This window comes from Ranitomeya imitator, chromosome 2 (assembly GCF_032444005.1).
Source record: "Ranitomeya imitator isolate aRanImi1 chromosome 2, aRanImi1.pri, whole genome shotgun sequence".
NCBI lineage: Eukaryota > Metazoa > Chordata > Amphibia > Anura > Dendrobatidae > Ranitomeya > Ranitomeya imitator.
The window spans coordinates 446,135,849-446,154,393 of record NC_091283.1 but is presented as its reverse complement, the minus strand read 5'-3'; the positions used below and the strand labels follow the sequence as shown (position 1 = coordinate 446,154,393).

The 18,545-nt window shown below is 45.7% G+C and overlaps 1 protein-coding gene across 2 annotated transcripts in view; it reads left to right on the top strand.

Moving 5' to 3' along the window:
• HCK (HCK proto-oncogene, Src family tyrosine kinase) overlaps positions 1 to 18,290 on the top strand; it is a 56,803-nt gene extending 38,513 nt beyond the window's left edge. For both annotated transcript variants that reach the window (XM_069750992.1, XM_069750990.1), the window contains 9 exons: positions 2,432 to 2,531; positions 2,851 to 2,949; positions 3,451 to 3,554; positions 3,811 to 3,960; positions 4,351 to 4,503; positions 16,949 to 17,208; positions 17,302 to 17,455; positions 17,536 to 17,667; positions 17,805 to 18,290. In XM_069750992.1, the coding sequence (XP_069607093.1) occupies positions 2,432 to 2,531; positions 2,851 to 2,949; positions 3,451 to 3,554; positions 3,811 to 3,960; positions 4,351 to 4,503; positions 16,949 to 17,208; positions 17,302 to 17,455; positions 17,536 to 17,667; positions 17,805 to 18,007 (1,355 nt within the window). In that variant the 3' untranslated portion in view covers positions 18,008 to 18,290. The remainder of the gene's footprint in view (positions 1 to 2,431; positions 2,532 to 2,850; positions 2,950 to 3,450; positions 3,555 to 3,810; positions 3,961 to 4,350; positions 4,504 to 16,948; positions 17,209 to 17,301; positions 17,456 to 17,535; positions 17,668 to 17,804) is intronic.
• Positions 18,291 to 18,545: the final 255 nt, after the last annotated feature.

Here is an 18,545-nt window from a genome sequence, read left to right as displayed (position 1 = left end):
TTCACTTCCATTGTCGTCTCACCGACATACATTAGTCCACATGGACAGACTATCAAATACACGACAAACTTTGATGAGCACGTGTATCGTTCTTTTATTGAAAATTTCTTACCAGTATGCGGGTGACAAAAACTGTCGCCCTTAAGCATATTCCCGCAGCACGCACAATTGAGACAAGGAAAGTTGCCCATCCGAGGAGGGCACAAAGTCCTCTGGACGGCAACTCTCCCGGCCCCAATATCTGATTTGACCAATAAATCTTTAAGATTACGTCCTCGTCTATAAGAAAGAATGGGGCGTGAACAAAAATCTTGAATCTGAGGTAGACCCCTATGCAAAATCCCCCAATGTTTATTAAGGATATTAGCAATGCCATTACTGGCCGGGCAGTAAGTGGACACAAATGGTACCCGTTTCTGTTTGTCCCCCTTCTGGCGTTGTAAATCCTCCTCAGTCAATCTAGCCACCCTGTCTCTATGACCCATAACTTTCACATGTGGGTACCCCCTTCGAATAAATTTGTCACACATTTCATCCAACCTCTTATCACAAAAAGTGTAATGCAAGTGTCATGCTTTTTTTATGCGAGTACAATCCGATTTTTCACACCTAGCAGCCGATTTACATCCGATTGCAATGCGATTTTAACATGAGATTTTACATATAGCAATTCTCTATCATTTATACATCATTTTCAAAGGAAATACTCTTCAAAGATAGAATAAAACCCAGCAATTCAGCCATATAGTGTAAAATCACAGCAGGAGCCGACAGGATAGAAGAGATGGATTACATACAGTAAATAGAAAAAGAATAGATAGATATATAGATGTCAGTGACAAATAAAATTAGTACAGTATGTGTGCAAATTACTGGACATTTATTTAATTAATAAAAGATTATTTTTTTGAAAAAAAATGGTGTGGGCTCCCATGTAATTTTGTTATCCAGCAGAGGGAAAGCCAAGGGCCGATTCAGATGTTTGTAGCCTGAGAAGGGGGTAATACCCATGGAGCTTCCCAGGCTAATAATATCAGCTCACAACTGTATATTTATCCTTTTAAATGGGGGACACCCCCAAAAAATGACATGAGGTCCCCCTATAATTAATAACCAGCAAAGTCTATGCAGACAGCTGCGGGCTGATATTAAAGGGACACTGTCACCTGAATTTGGAGGGAACAATCTTCAGCCATGGAGGCGGGGTTTTTGATTCACCCTTTCCTTACCCGCTGGCTGCATGCTGTGTGCAATATAGGATTAAAGTTCATTTTCTGTCCTCCGTAGTACATGCCTGCACAAGGCAATCTTACCTTGCGCAGGCGTGTACTATGGAGGACAGAGAATGAACTTCAATCCAATATTGCAGCCAGCATGCAGCCAGCAGGTAAGGAAAGGGTGAATCAAAAACCCCAAAACCCCGCCTCCATGGCTGAAGATTGTTCCCTCCAAATTCAGGTGGCAGTGTCCCTTTAATAGCCTAGGAAGGGGCCATGGATACTGACCCCCCCCCCCAGGCTAAAAACATCAGCTCTCAGACTCCCCAGAAAAGGTGCATCTCTAAGATGCGTCAATTCTGACATTTAGGCTCGCTCTTCCCACTTGCCCTGTAGCAGTGGCAAGTGGGGTGATAATTGGGGGGAGGTTGATGTTACTTTTGTATTATCAGGTGACATCAAGCCCCAAGGTTAATAATGGAGAGGCGTCAATAAGACGCCCCCATTACTAACCCCATAGTCACATTGTATGAAAACACAGACACCCAGAAAAAAGTCCTTTAATTGAAAGAATGACAGACTCCTTTAATAATCTTAATTAAACTATATTTATGACATCGCCCATTCCCTCGATGCCCTCGTCATCTGCAAAAGAGATTAAAAAAACAACAATATTTCTCACCTTTCCACAGAGATGCTGCTAATCCATTTGTCTCACGACGGGTTCAGCTCTGCTACATCTATATGGCAGGATGCATGGTTGCATGATACGACCATGCAGCCTGTCTTCCAGCAGACATTGAGCACCGTATTCTCAGTGTCTCCCTGTGAACTACTATTACCTAGCTGATGGCATCGCGAGCGTGATAAAGTTCTCCTGCTCGTGGTGCCGTCAGACAGGTCCTGCGAGTTCACAGCTAATGAATCATGTGTACAGTGGGCCAGAAGACAGTATCACATGTGATAGACTTAAATAAAGCAACTCAGCTGTCATTGTTACACATGATAGGCTTAGCTACGATATCTCAGATGTGACTATTACACATGATGGGCTTAGATGCACAGCTTAGCAGGCAGTATCACAAATGATAGGCTTAGATAGATCAGCTCAGCTGACACTATTACACATGATGGGCTTAGATGCACAGCTCAGCAAGCAGTACCACATTGCTCCATGGTGCGGGGATATTCACATGTGGCGTGTTTGCTCACAGGCGACGATCCCATCATCCTCGTGGCTTTGTACGATTATGACGGCGTGCACCCGGATGACCTGACATTTCAGAAAGGAGATAATTTACAGCTTCTTGAGGAGTAAGTACTAGAATATTACAGGCTCATGGTGTACTTATGGTTTTCCTGTGCTGTGGTCTGAGCTGCAGTGTCCCCACCTCACTGCAAAGTGAGGAACAGCGCCCCAGACAGGAGAACAAGGGTTGTCGTCCGCTTCTTGTGGTGCCCAATACTAGAATAATTCTCTCTCACCACAAGAAGATCAGCACTTATAGAAATTATTACAGTGTAAAACCCATCTCCTTTTGTACCGTAGCTTCCCTATACCCTAGATATACTATTTCTCCTCCAACCTGTCAATATATAGAACAGTTCATTATAACTTTTTTTCTTGCTATAGGTCTGGAGAATGGTGGAAAGCTCGTCTGATCCTTACAGGACAAGAAGGTTATATTCCCAGCAATTATGTGGGACGGGTTGATTCCCTGGAGTCTGAAGAGTGAGTACCCCTTTAAGAAGGTGCTGTCAGAAATAAGTAAATAGGTCCACTAGTTGTCCCATAAAGCAGATTGCATTGATTCATTTCATGATATATCTTTATAGCTCCACTTTTCTTCTGTAAAGCCCCCAAACCCCCTGTAAGATTATAAAAATCTGGGTACCAGTAGTTTCCAGCAGAGGGAGCTCATGAGCTCAGTGCATATTTATTTATTATTGAGTCCAGTGTGCAGTGAGCTCCCCCTAGTGGTGGCTGTAGGTAGACAGAATTTTATCATGTCTTTCTTTGAGATCTGTGAGCTACTCTAAAAATATATTATGAAATGAGTCAGCAGAGAATTGTTACCCATTACCCTAAAACAATTTGTAATATCTCACTTGTCTTTGAAATAGCAGATTTGGAATTTCACAGTATCATGAAAGTATCAAGCAGCCCTGAGTTTGAGCAAATCTTCAAGTTTCCATTTAGTAGATAGATCATTTCTTTGTTTTGTTTCCACAGATGGTATTTTAAGGGCGTTGGTAGGAAAGAGGCAGAGCGGCAGCTACTGTCCTCCGAGAACCAGGCCGGAGCATTTATGATACGGGACAGTGAGACCATGAAAGGTGCAACATATAGGGTTCCTGAAGTCAATGTACCAAACTACTGGGTTTAATAAGTATGACAGTTTGGGGATAGGACGGCAGAACCATGAGATCAAACTATATGGAGTGAACCAGGGCGGCACTGGCCGCTATAAAATGATGTTCAATACTCCAGTCACATCCAAAGCTGCTGCACTTTTCACTTGCTTTTATATCACTCTGCTGCCACCTGCTGGTTTATATCAGGTCTGACGTCACCTACTGATATTTTTTTCAGGTTGTTACTCACTTTCGGTCAGGGACTACAACTCTCAGTCTGGGAACATGGTGAAGCATTACAAGATCCGTACTCTGGATAATGGAGGTTTCTACGTCTCTCCTCGCAAAACTTTCAGCTCTCTGCAGGAGCTGGTCACCTACTATAAAAGTAAGATGGGCAATGGTTAAAATGGGGGGGGGGGGGGGAAATCCTTTTTTAAGTGGAACCTTTTAGGCAGCTGTATGAGAGGAGGTAATAGTGGATGCCCAAGACGATTTTTGCTGTACTTGAATGGAAACACTCATTGATTTTCTCCAGAACCTGCCCTGATCATGTGTCGCTCACAAAGCTGCACACCATGTTATGGGATACGGTCACAAACCTTGTGTGAATAGCACACGGTCAGGAGAACGGGATTGTGGGGTGGAATTTAATGACGTTGGAAAGTAATATTAATGATTTCACAAAGTTGTACTTGGAATAGAATTCTATCAGGAAGAAAAATTTGTAAGTCTGGTGGCCATAGCTTTAGGATTTATGTCTGATTTACCTTCTCAGGTAATATGGACGGGTTGTGCCAGTATCTCACCAAGGCTTGTAAGACGGCTCGTCCACAGAAACCATGGGAGAAGGACGCCTGGGAGGTCCCGAGGGAATCACTGAAGCTGGAGAAGAAGCTTGGAGCTGGACAGTTTGGAGATGTTTGGTTGGGTACGTGCTCGGGAGACAGTATCACTCATTAAAAGGCTGAGATACACCATCTCTGCAGACAGTATCATACATGATTGGCATGGATTCCCCAATTTTAGTAGACATATGATAAACTTAGATAAAGCAGCTCCTATCACACACAACAGACTTTGATACAGTGGTTCATTGGATACTCATATTATGTGTTATAGGATTTGGTACACCAACTCAGCAGACAGTATACACATGATCGGTTTAGATAAGCAGCCGAGCAGACAGTATCACACACAATAAGCTTAGATACAGTTATATGAAAAAGTTTGGGCACCCCTATTAATCTTAATGTTTTATAAAAATTGTTTTTTTTTTGCAACAGCTATTTCAGTTTCATATATCTAATAACTGTTGGACACAGTAATGTTTCTGCCTTGAAATGAGGTTTATTGTACTAACAGAAAATGTGCAATCTGCATTCAAACAAAATTTGACAGGTGCAGAAGTATGGACACCCTTATCATTTTCTTGTTTTAAATACTCCTACCTACTTTTTACTGACTTACTAAAGCACTTTTTTTGGTTTTCTAACCTCATTGAGCTTTGAACTTCATAGCCAGGTGTACAGGGCCGGCTCCAGGTTTTCGAGGGCCCTGGGCGAAAGAGTCTCAGTGGGCTCCCCTTTTAACACATACCCCGATTTATGATGCACAGATACGGCAGAGAATTGTATAGTACAATGCCAGATTTCACTTCTTGCATGAGTGACAGCTATTGTAAATTCTGCAGTGTATATATACAGGAGGAAAGGTGCTGTGCAGTGTATATATACAGGAGAGGTGCTGTGCAGTGTATATATACAGGAGGAAAGGTGCTGTGCAGTGTATATATACAGGAGAGGTGCTTTTCTGTTTTGAGTTTTTCTATGAAACAAAGACTTTTCTACATAAACAACGTTGTTTGGTTTTGCGGCCCCAACAGATCTGTGCTACAAAGTAACAGGCGGCTCGGGCATTAATGAGGGACCTGATGCTGAATCCTTTCCACAAACCCTAATGACCCAATTAGTGCATTGTCATTAGAAGCTCATTAAACGCCTCCCTGTCCCGGGCAGTCATGTACAGTATGGGGGGATCCTGCAGCCCACCCCCTGACTGCTCCATACCATACACTGCCCTCTGTCGCGCTCACTATTACCCTGTGCATTTCTCTGTCATCGTTACCCCATGTTACACTTGTCACCCCCCACTACAGAGTAGCAGGGCAGCCAATGTCACCCCCTCCCGGACCCTAATGGCAGCAGGAAATATCTGCTCCTCTATTGGGTTGGAACCTGATTTAATCAAGGAATAATGTGGATTTGTTGCCGGTGGCTGCAGGGGAAGGGTTAAGTGATGCCATGTCCTTGGTGGGAGCAGTGGCAGCTGCTGGGACCTGGACAGAGACAACCAATGTTGCTGTGCCTGCACAGTGTGATGTGGAGGAGAGAAGCTGAGACGCAGAAATCACCCACATGCCAGCACTGGGCAGAGTCCCTCCAGTCACCAGCCTGGGGCCACGGGGCCCCAATGTACAGCCCACAGCTCAGTTTTATCCATGGCAGCAGCTCCCCTTCCTCCTGGCATCTGGTTAACCCCATTTATGCGGGTCGGATTGTTATCTTTAAGGTTTAGCAATAACCTTCATACAGATGGGAAGGGGTTAAGCTTCTTCCTATCCCACTGGTGCAGGTTTGGTGCAGCATGCATGTATTCTGGGAGAGCTGGGTGGCTACAGGCTGCACCCCACCAGCTGCTCCTCCAGACATCACCCACATTTTTAGGCAGCGGAGACAGACAGCAGCAGACTGAGCCACAACTTCAACCACTGCTGGATACCATAAGGCTACATTCACACTAGCGTTCTGCTAGTGTGCGTCGCCTTAGCGTCGGGCGACGCAGCGGCGACGCACGCGTCATGCGCCCCTATGTTTAACATGGGGGACGCATGCGTTTTTGTGTGTTGCGTTTTGCAACACTTGCGTCTTTTTTGCCACTAGCGTCGGACCAAGAAAACGCAGCAAGTTGCATTTTTCTTGCGTCCGATTTTCGGCAAAAAACGACGCACGCGTCGCAAAACGCAGCATTTTTGCGTGCGTTTTGCCGCGTTTTTGTGTGCGTCGTGCGTTCCGTCGCGCAACGCTAGTCTGAACGTAGCCTAACACTCACTCAGGCACTGATAGGACGGAGCTCCTCGGAATCTGCCTGATAAGTTCAGCTCAGCACTGTCTGCAGCCACCCAGGGGGGAGAGCAGAGAACGTGCTCTCTCCGCCCACAAACAGTCACACTGGCTGCCTTCTGTTAACCCCTATGTGTGCCTGCCTGGCTGCACTGACTGAGTAAGAAGATGCTTGTGTCAGAGCTGGCACATAGGGGTTAAGAGAACGCAGCCAGCAGTGACATTGTGGGCGGAGAGAGCATGTTATCTCCTGCTCTGCTCTCCCAGCTGTAAGTGGGCCCCCCTCTCTCCCCAGGGCCCCGGCATTTGCCCGGAGTGCCGGGTGCTGACGCCGGCCCTGCACATAGGGGTTAAGAGAACGCAGCCAGCAGTGACATTGTGGGCGGAGAGAGCATGTTATCTCCTGCTCTGCTCTCCCAGCTGTAAGTGGGCCCCCCTCTCTCCCCAGGGCCCCGGCATTTGCCCGGAGTGCCGGGTGCTGACGCCGGCCCTGCAGGTGTATGCAATCATGAGAAAAGCTACTTAAAGTGGCCACTTGCAAGTTGTTCTCCTGTTTGAATCTCCTCTGAAGAGTGGCATCATGGGCTCCTCAAAACATCTGTCTAATGATCTGAAAACAAAGATTATTCAACATAGTTGTTCAGGGGAAGGATACAAAAAGCTGTCTCTGAGATTTAACCTGTCAATTTCCACTGTGAGGAACATAGTAAAGAAATAGAAGAACACAGGTACAGTTCTTGTTAAGGCCAGAAGTGGCAGGCCAAGAAAAACATCAGAAAGGCAGAGAAGAAGAATGGTGAGATCAGTCAAGGACAATCCTCAGACCACCTCCAGAGAGCTGCAGCATCAACTTGCTGCAGATGGTGTCACTGTGCATCGGTCAACTATACAACACACTTTGCACAAGGAGAAGCTGTATGGGAGAGTGATGCGAAAGAAGCCGTTTCTGCAAGCACACCACAAGCAGAGTCGGCTGAGGTATGCAAAAGCACATTTGGAGAAGCCAATTTCTTTTTGGAAGAAGGTCCTGTGGACTGATGAAACCTAGATTGAGTTGTTTGATCATACAAAAAGGCATTATGCATGGCGGCCAAAAAACACAGAGTTCCAAGAAAAACACTTGCTACCCACAGTAAAATTTGGTGGAGGTTCCATCATGCTTTGGGGCTGTGTGGCCAATGCCGGGACTGGGAATCTTGTTAAAGTTGAGGGACGCATGGATTCCTCTCAGTATCAGCAGATTCTTGACAATAATGTTCATGAATAGGTGACAAAGTTGAAGTTACGCAGGGGATGGATCTTTCAGCAAGACAATGATCCAAAACACCGCTCCAAATCTACTCAGGCATTAATGCACAGGAACAATTACACTGTTCTGGAATGGCCATCCCAGTCCCCAGACCTGAATATCATTGAACATCTGTGGGATCATTTGAAGAGGGCTGTCCATGCTCGGCGACCATCAAACTTAACTGAACTGGAATTGTTTTGTAAAGAGGAATGGTCAAAAATACCTTCATCCAGGATCCAGGAACTCATTAAAAGCTGCAGTAAGCGACTAGAGGCTGTTATTTTTGCAAAAGGAGGATCTACTAAATATTTTTTTTTTTAACCATAAAATGTTTTATTTTATTAAACATTGTAGAACAAAACAGGGTCTTACAAGTATTTAGTTTCTGTATAGAATGCATGAACAATAAACGATATAGACGATATAAGGCTATCAATGACCTTAATTCTACAAAGACGTAAATAACAAAGACAAGACAATAAGGGGTAGAGGGAAGGGAGGAAAGAGAGAGAGAAAAAAAAGGGGGAAAAACCTCAGTTAAATTGATTAATCAAATCCGAACTCAGTCGCACTACAGGTCGGATCCCGCTGCATAATAATCCCATGGGGACCATATAGCCTGGAACCACACCACCGAGTCATTTAGTAAGGCTGTAAGGTGTTCCATCCTTCTGACATCCATGATCTGTCCAAGGAGGATCTGAAGCGAAGGGGGACTCGGCTGTCTCCAAAGACGCGCAATCAGGCATCTGGCCGTCGTAAGGATATGTTGCAATAATCTATTGGAAAGTTTGCCCATACCCGTGACCCAGGAGAAGCACCAGCGGGTTTAGTTCTATGTCTGTATGCAATACCTTATCGATGAGGGACTTAACCTGACCCCAAAAGGGCAAAATTTTTGGGAATGACCAAAATATGTTGACGAGAGACCCAATGCTTCCCCCACATCTCCAACAGGAGGGAGGGACAGAGGGATTCAGTCCATGCAGAAACTCTGGAGTGTGATACCAGTGCATTAGTATCTTATAGATATTTTCTGTTCTGTCCTCACTAGCTGAGGCAGGCTCATACGTAGCTATACAGTCAGCTAAACCGCTATACCGGGGTCCAATAAGGAGACTGTGGTTGAGTCTCTGCTTTATTAAACGTAGTGGTATATTGATGCGGTGAAACTGTGAACAATGATATACATAGAATCAGTGCATGGCATAGAACAGATACATAATACACATGATATACATTATGCATAACATTTAGGAAGCTAGTAACTGAACTGGGAGTACAACTGGCTTGGCTAGGCTAATATGGAGCAGAAATATCTATAGGAAGCATAAAGACATACCGGCAATGCAATCGCAAGGGGGATGAAGTGAAGCGTCTTTCCTTGAAGGCAAACTGAAGAAAGTGAAAGGAAAAATGGAGGGAAATGGAGGCTGAGCTACCATAATGCATTGCAAAGGAGGAGGAGAATCAGACATGGATAATACAAAAACAAGATTGAACTGCCAACATAACTCTGACCGCTAGAGGGAGCCAAAGCATCACAGATGAATAAAGGCATGAATATATCAATACTGTATACTGAGGAAACTGCAATTATGCAAGCAAATAATCAGGGTAACAATATTAGATGGCGGAGACAGAACACTCCCCGTCTGGCATCAACGGATGTCACTACTCCTTTCTTCCGAAGGCAACAATAGGACCAGTTCAGATACCGGTCTGGAAAATGTCTTAGGTTCATTCCCTTTGGTCATCCTTAGCTCAACTTTGCGGACGTTGCCGTCCTTGCTCGGGAACGTTGCGGTAACTAGACCAAGTGGCCACTGGTTCCGGTGAATCTGACAGTCTTTCACAAGAACAAGGTCACCTATGTTCAGATTAGGTTTAGTAGATTGCCACTTCGTCCGTGGCTGCAGGGTAGACAAATATTGTTTGCGCCACCTGTCCCAGAAAGTATTTGCAAGACTTTGTACCTGTCTCCATTGGCGCTTGTAGAGGTCCTTCGCGTCGAATCCTCCTGGAGGGGCACTGGACAGTCCTGTTTTCTGGGTAAGTAAAGTAGCTGGAGTCAATAACAAGGGCTCCTCCGGGTCGTTAGGAACTGGAACCAGGGGTCTTGCATTGATTATAGCTGCAGCTTCAGCCATGAAGGTGATTAGGCTTTCGTGGGTAAGCCTTGCTGCTCCTTTACATTTTTCCATGTCATGAGTTCTGGTGATCCTGAATGAGCGAGCTATATGTGTCAGGCAGGTAATGGCTCGAGTAAGTGACTTCCAACTTGAGAATCTGTCGAACCTGCAAGATCCAAGCTGGATAACAGAGGTCATTGTATGTAGTGTAGACACCTGAGGGCGGATTTCAGCATCTGAGTCCTCTCCTACAAGTTCGAAGGTGTCTGGAAAACATTCCTCAATGTACAATAGTTTTGGTCCAGAGAGCCACGTTGTGCTTCCTAGTCGACTTGCGTCAACTGCTCTAGTTGCATGATCTGCGGGATTCTGGTCTGTGGGTATGTAATGCCACTGCTGTGGGTGAACTGATCTCCTGATTCGTAGCACTCTGTTATTGACATAAACGTAGAATCGCCTGGTTTCGTTGTGGATATATCCCAGGACTACTTTGCTGTCTGAGTAGAACTTGGCTTGTGTCAGGTCGATATCCATTTCGGATGCGATGAACTCCGCTAACTCAACGGCTAAGACTGCGGCACAAAGCTCTAACCTGGGTATAGTGTGCTCTGGTTGTGGTGCGAGTTTGGCCTTTCCCATGACGAAACCAATGTGGCACTGACATTTGGAGTCTACAGTTTTGAGGTAGGCAACAGCGGCAATTGCTTTGACAGAAGCATCTACAAATACGTACAGTCTTTGGCTCTGTATCTCAGTAGATGGCACAGGGGTGTATGGTCTTGGCATATGCAAGTTGGAGAGTGCCGCTAACGAGTTCTTCCACTCTTCCCACTGGATCCTCTTATCAGGTGGCAGAGGTGCATCCCAGTCAGATGTTTCCCTAGTTAAGTCTCTTAGTAGGGCCTTGCCTTGTATAGTAACAGGAGCTGCGAAACCCAAGGGGTCGTACAGACTGTTGATGGTAGACAGGACGCCTCTACGTGTGAAAGGCCTTTCTTCCTGGCTGACCTGAAAGGTGAAAGTGTCTGATTGTAGATTCCAGAGAAGCCCGAGGCTGCGTTGCATTGGTGCGGGGTCTGACCCCAGGTCCAGGTCTCTGAGACCATTACATAGGTCTTGAGAAGGGAACGCTTCCATGAGTTCTTGGCTGTTTGAGGCTATTTTATGAAGCCTAAGGTTCGAGCAGGCAAGCATGTCCTGAGCTCTCCTGAGAAGACTGATGGCAGTCTCATTTGAAGGCATGGCTTTTAGACAGTCGTCGACATAAAAGTCCTTTTCTATGAATTGTCTGACATCTGCTCCGTATACTGGTTCTCCTTCCTGAGCTGACCTTTTGAGGCCGTAAATGGCGACTGCAGGTGAAGGACTGTTGCCAAAGATGTGCACTCTCATGCGATACTCTGTGACTTCTTTAGTAGGATCATTGTCTCTGTACCAGAAGAATCTTAGGAAGTTCCTGTCTCTCTCTCTCTCACAAGGAAACAATGGAACATTTGCTGGATGTCAGCGATGAAGGCAATGGAATCCTTACGGAAGCGCATAAGTACACCCAGTAGTTTGTTATTGAGGTCTGGTCCTGTCAGTAGAACGTCATTCAGGGAGACATCATTAAATTTAGTACTGGAATCAAACACGACTCTGATCTGGCCTGGTTTTTTAGGGTGGTAAACTCCAAACATGGGTAGGAACCAGCATTCTTCAGAGTCTTTGAGAGTGGGAGCTAGTTCTGCGTGACAGTTTTAAAAAATCTTTGACATGAAGGAGAAAAAGTGATCTTTCATCTCTAGTTTCTTTTGCAGATTACGTTTGAAAGAGGAGAAACGTTGTAATGCCTGATTTCTGTTGTTCGGTAGACGTGGTCTGTGGGTTTTGAAGGGAAGAGGTGCGACCCAGCTGTTGGTCTCATCTTTAACGAGTCCCTTGTCCATTACCTCTAAGAACAACTTGTCCTCTACTGACATTGCCACTTGGTTGTCCTGCTTAGTTCTCTGGAAGACTGTGCCCCCTAACTGATCCTCATAGCTTCCCGACAATATACTGCTGTCGTGAGTAAAGTCTATTAAATGATCAGGTAGTTGGATGCTGTGTGGCAGTTCCCTGACATGGAACTCATTGTTACAAGGTTGAAACAGAGATGGACGTCCTTTCTCCAATGTATTTGTCAGCATGCTTGTCACAGAAGATGGGGCGTGCATGCGTCCCAAGCATACGTTGCCAATTATGACCCATCCTAGGTCTAGCCTTTGGGCATAGGGAGCATTGTGGAGTCCGTTGATATGACGTCTCACTTTATGAACCTGTAGGATATCTCTCCCCAACAGCAGAATTATCTGGGCCTGATGGTCGAGTTCCGGTATGAGGTGTGCTATTTGTTTTAAGTGAGCGTGATGGATTGCTACATCTGGCGTAGGGATTTCAGATCTGTTGTCTGGGATCTGGTTACATTCGATGATCGTAGGTAGTGGTAGGCAGAATTGTCCGTCTAAAGACTCGATCTGGTAGTCAGTAGCTTTCCTGCCTGCTGTTGTCACAGTACCTGCACACGTCTTTAAGGAGTAGGGACTGCTTGGCCCTTTGATGTTGAATAGGTCAAAGAACGTTGATTTAGCCAAAGATCGATTACTTTGGTCATCTAAGATAGCATACAGTCTTACAGCTTGGTCTCTATGGCCCTTCGGGTATACTTTGACGAGGCATATTTTTGAACAGGACCTACTGTCTATTGTCCCTTTGCAGACCTCGGTGCATTGTGAAGTGATCTCTGGCGTAGCTGTATCAGTGTTCCTTTCCTCCCCGCCATGCTCACTGTCAGCTGGCGTGTTTTGTGTACTCCATGGAGCTGGGCCAGGGTGTAGAGCGGTGTTATGATCTGTGGTGCCACATTCTGTGCATTTTACACTGACCTTGCAATCCTTGGCGAGATGAGCTGTGGACGAGCAGCACTTGTAGCAGATACCGTTTTCTTTCAGGAAGCTTCTGCGATCTGGCATAGATTTTCCTCTGAAGGCTCTGCATTTCAGGAGAGGATGAGGCTTCTGATGAAGTGGGCACTGCTTGTCAGGGTCCTGCACCTTTGTCTCTGATTGGGAGCAGCCAGCAGACCTGTAATTAGAACCTGGAGAAGAAACATAAGTCTTGTGTACTTCCACAGATGTTCTGCGTGGATTTGCAGGTGGTGACGGTGTGGCATATGGTATTGCAAAGTCAAAGCTGGGATCGTTTCTAATTCTTGCTTGTTGGTGTATGAAGTCAACAAAAACGGAGAAGGGAGGGAATGGAACGCTGTGTTTGTATTTGTACGTGGAACCATGTGTGAGCCACCTCTCCTGTAGATTGTAGGGCAACTTCTGGACTATAGGGTTAACACCTCTGGCTGTGTCGAGAAATGCAAGTCCCTGTAGGTCGTCCTCGTATTTGGCAACTTGGACTTCCTTTAGCAAGTCGCTTAACTCTCTAAGTTTCTGGAGACCTTTGTTAAATATTTTAGGAAAGTCATCGATTCTTTTGAACAAGGCTCTTTCTATTACTTCTGCTGAGCCGTAACACTCATCCAGCCTTTTCCAGATCTCTTTGAGGCCAGTCTCAGGGCGGTTTATATTAATGTCTCTGATCCTTACTGCGTGTTTGACTGACTCTTCTCCCAGGTATTTGACTAACAGGTCTATCTCTTCCCTGTGTTGTAGCCCCAAGTCTCTAATGACATTTTGGAAGGAAGCTTTCCAAGCTCTGTAACCTTCAGCTCGGTCAGTGAATTTCATGAGTCCCTTGGCAACCAGTTCACGTCGTGTGAAGAACTTGGCAAATTCTGTCGTGAACCGGTTGTCAGCAGAGTATACTGGTGATGGGTCGCCCTGATAGTGATGTGAGGTGCGTTCGTACCTGTTAGTGTCCTCATGGTGGCGCCAGCCAGTGTCGTATTGCTTCGGCCTGATGTACGGTGCGTCAGCAGGGTGATCCACGTTGGTTACCTGATGAGGGGCAAGGTAGTCATTAGCAGAGTTGTTTTGCCTCACATTTTCGAGTTTGTTTCTGTCCTGAGCCTCGTGACGACTCTCGCTCACTTCGCTGGAGGTGTCGTATTCTGGTTTTGGTACTGGTTCAGGGTTATAGTTTGGATCAGGAAGGTCATTAACATACTGAGATGTGCGTTGTGGTGAGTCTTGCAGTAGAAACTCCAGACTCGACGTACTGCTTTGGCTATGCAGCTTGGGATTTTGCGCGGCTTCTAGCGATTCTGCTTCGGCGAGGGCTGCGGCAGCTTCCCTTTTAGCTGCTAGGCTTTCTAAGGCGGCATCCACACGTGCCTTCTCTAACTGCGTTCTTCTCTCTTGGTCGGCTCTCTCTAAGCGTGACCTTCTCTCTTGCTCGTCTCTCTCTAAGCGCAACCTTCTCTCTTCGTCATCTAGGCGTGCTTTTTCTAATTTAAGTTGCATCTCTTGGTCAGCAAAGCTCGCTAGTATTTTGGCGGCTTCAGCATTTGCGCGGGCAATGGCGACCGCGCTGCTTATGGATGTTGTCTTTGAGGAGACGGAAGTAACAGATCTTGTCCTATGTGATTTGTGAGACATGGTGTCTTGGGAAAGTGCTTGGCTGTGCAGAGATTGCTGCAGCTGTATTCAGTCTCTGTGTAGCCGGTGACTTGAATCCCACTAGTTGGATGGCTGCCGTTTCACTGTTCTGTCCTCACTAGCTGAGGCAGGCTCATACGTAGCTATACAGTCAGCTAAACCGCTATACCGGGGTCCAATAAGGAGACTGTGGTTGAGTCTCTGCTTTATTAAACGTAGTGGTATATTGATGCGGTGAAACTGTGAACAATGATATACATAGAATCAGTGCATGGCATAGAACAGATACATAATACACATGATATACATTATGCATAACATTTAGGAAGCTAGTAACTGAACTGGGAGTACAACTGGCTAGGCTAGGCTAATATGGAGCAGAAATATCTATAGGAAGCATAAAGACATACCGGCAATGCAATCGCAAGGGGGATGAAGTGAAGCGTCTTTCCTTGAAGGCAAACTGAAGAAAGTGAAAGGAAAAATGGAGGGAAATGGAGGCTGAGCTACCATAATGCATTGCAAAGGAGGAGGAGAATCAGACATGGATAATACAAAAACAAGATTGAACTGCCAACATAACTCTGACCGCTAGAGGGAGCCAAAGCATCACAGATGAATAAAGGCATGAATATATCAATACTGTATACTGAGGAAACTGCAATTATGCAAGCAAATAATCAGGGTAACAATATTAGATGGCGGAGACAGAACATTTTCTCTGTAGAGAGTACACACTGATGATTTTGCGGCATTCCTCCAAATGACAGACCACTCTCGGGGAGAAATACGCCACTCCAAGGCGGCCTCCCACTTGCGCATATATAGAAAAGATTCACCAGACCCATCCTGTGGATGCCATAAAATGTTGTAAATTTCTGAAATCAGACCCCTGGTGTTCACGCCTCTCCTGCAAATTTTCTCGAAATCCGTGGGGATCGAAGCTCCCGCTTTACCATGTAGGGAGTTAGCAAAATCTCTAATTTGTAGGTATTGAAAGAATTCCCTGTTGGAAATCGAGAAATGTTGCTTAAGATAATCAAAGGAGTGAATCTCCATGGCCTCCCCGTCTATAATGTCCGCAAATCTAAATAGCCAAGGGTGAACCATAGGAGATTCTAAACTGCTTGGGAGCTGTGGATGATAGATGAAGGACACCAGGGGGGAGCAAGGTGACATGAGGGCGAATCTCCGTGTGCAGGTGTTCCAAATGTCACGAGTGGACTGCATGGGGCCTAGAAGGGGAGGAAAGGACTTACATTGTGCTGGCGACCATAAAAGAGAGTTAGGGTGTATTGGGGAATGCCATAATTTCTCTATTTCATTCCACTTGCTGTAGGCCCATAGGGACGTCCAGCAGGGGATTCTCCTCAGGTGTGCAGCCCAGTAGTATTTAAGAATATTTGGCACAGAAAGCCCTCCCCTGGTCTTATGAGCTGTGAGAACCTCCTTAGCCACTCTATGGCGCTTTTGTTGCCATATGAACCTAATAATAGCCGCCGGAAGGGACTTCAATTCCGAGACCGGAACTCCAACTGGGAGGGTCTCAAAGGCGTAGATCAATCTGGGTAAAAGACTCATTTTTACCGCCGCTATCCGACCCATCCACGAGAGAGGAAGTGATTGCCATTTAGTCAGGCGGCCTTTTGATTCTTTAAAGAGGGAGGAGAAATTTAGTTTGTAGAGGGTCTCATATGAGGACGTAATATTCACCCCCAGATATTTCACAGCATCCTGTTTCCACCTGAATTTAAAATTCAGGCGTAGATGGTCCCATACCTCAGGGGGGATGTTCAGCGGCATAGCCTCCGTTTTGCTGGAATTGATTTTATATCCAGATAGGTCCCCGTATCTCCTCAAAGCCCTCATGAGGTTCGGAAGAGACACGTGGAGATTAGTAAGCGTCAATAGAACATCATCAGCAAATAGTGCGATCTTAAAAGATTTACTCCCAACCATCACCCCAGAGATATTGGGGTCCCGGATCTACTAAATATTAATGTCACTTTTCTGGTGGGGTGCCCATACTTATGCACCTGTCAAATTTTGTTTGAATTCAGATTGCACATTTTCTGTTAGTACAATAAACTTCATTTCAAGGCAGAAACATTACTGTGTCCAACAGTATCTAACTGTATCTCAGGTCTTCAAGCAGTATCACACATTACATACTAATCTGAGCAGACAATATGATACATGAAGGCTTAGATACACTCCCTGGTGATTATTGTGCACTCACCTTTGTGCCATCTCTCATCCAAAGCGACATACAATGGGCACACACAGGTGGCAGTGAAGACTATGAAGCCGGGCAGTATGTCTCCTGAGGCCTTTTTGGAAGAAGCCAACCTCATGAAGAGCTTGCAGCATGACCGCCTCGTCCGCCTTCATGCCGTAGTAACCCTGGAGGAGCCCATATACATCATCACTGAGTACATGGAGAAGGGCAGCCTTCTAGACTTCCTCAAGAGCCAGGAAGGGAATTGCCTGTCGCTGCCACAGCTTATCGACTTTTCTGCCCAGGTGAAGCTCACAGAGTTGGGCAGTATTGGGGTCACCTCCCAGATTACAGCTTATGGTTTGTTTTTTACATTTTCTTGCTTTTTATGCCCACAGATTGCAGAGGGGATGTGGTTCATTGAACAGAAGAATTACATCCACCGGGATCTTAGAGCCGCAAACTGCCTGGTGTCCGCATCTCTGGCATGTAAAATCGCAGACTTCGGGTTAGCTCGAGTGATCGAGGACAGCGAGTATACAGCACGAGAGGGTAACTGTCAGCAGTAATGGGACGAGCTGTGGCTGGTAAAGTCAGGTGCCATCTGGACAGATATGTTATTGATATTTTAGGTGCCAAATTTCCCATTAAATGGACGTCTCCCGAGGCAGCCAACTACGGCTCCTTCACCATCAAATCTGACGTCTGGTCATTTGGCATCTTAATGACTGAAATTATCACATATGGAAGAACCCCGTATCCAGGTGAGAGCATTGTGTTTTGCAGGCAGAAGTGGGCTGAAACAAACAGAATAAGGAATCGGAGAAAAGTATCTCCTATGGACGGACAGGTGAAGTGCCAATGGCAGGACATGAATAAAAGTTATTTGCTTTTCTTCCAGGAATGTCCAATCTGGAAGTAATCACCGCTCTGGAGCGTGGGTATCGCATGCCATGCCCAGCCAGCTGCCCTCAGGAGCTGTATGGCATCATGCTGCAGTGCTGGCAACAAAACTCAGAGCAACGACCGACCTTTGAATATTTGCAAGGCGTCCTGGAGGATTTCTTCACCGCCACGGAAAGCCAGTACCAGCAGCAGCCATAAAGAGCGCCAGGTTGTGCCCTTTAGCCACTGACTTTCCAAATCCGTCGCTCAACCGCATCATTACAAACCATCAGTGGCGCAATATACTGTTACAGATGCTAATAATCGGTGTATAATTGCTGCCCGCCCTTTATGAAAAATTGCCTATTAGCATTGTTACTTTATGTAGATTTATGCAAATCGGATGGTGGCAGATCAATCAAAATCTGCAAATTGATTCGTTAACAGAGAAGATCGATGAACAGTTACATCTATAATTATAGATTAAAAACCCCGAATTTGAGACTTTTCTAACTACCGTATTTGTATAATGTTAGAGCAGAAACTATATTTAGTATTGTGCTGGCGGTGTGCCCACCGCTGTCGGTACTGGCATAGAAAACTTGGCACCAAAAGCTGGGTGGCACAAAACTAACCGGTGCTGTATACACTGGTATTATTGGGTTGTGATTATAGACTCTGAGCCCTTCCAGCGACATTAGGTGCATGCAAATTGGGCCTCCTGTTTGTACATTGTAGAGTGAACCAGCGACATGTA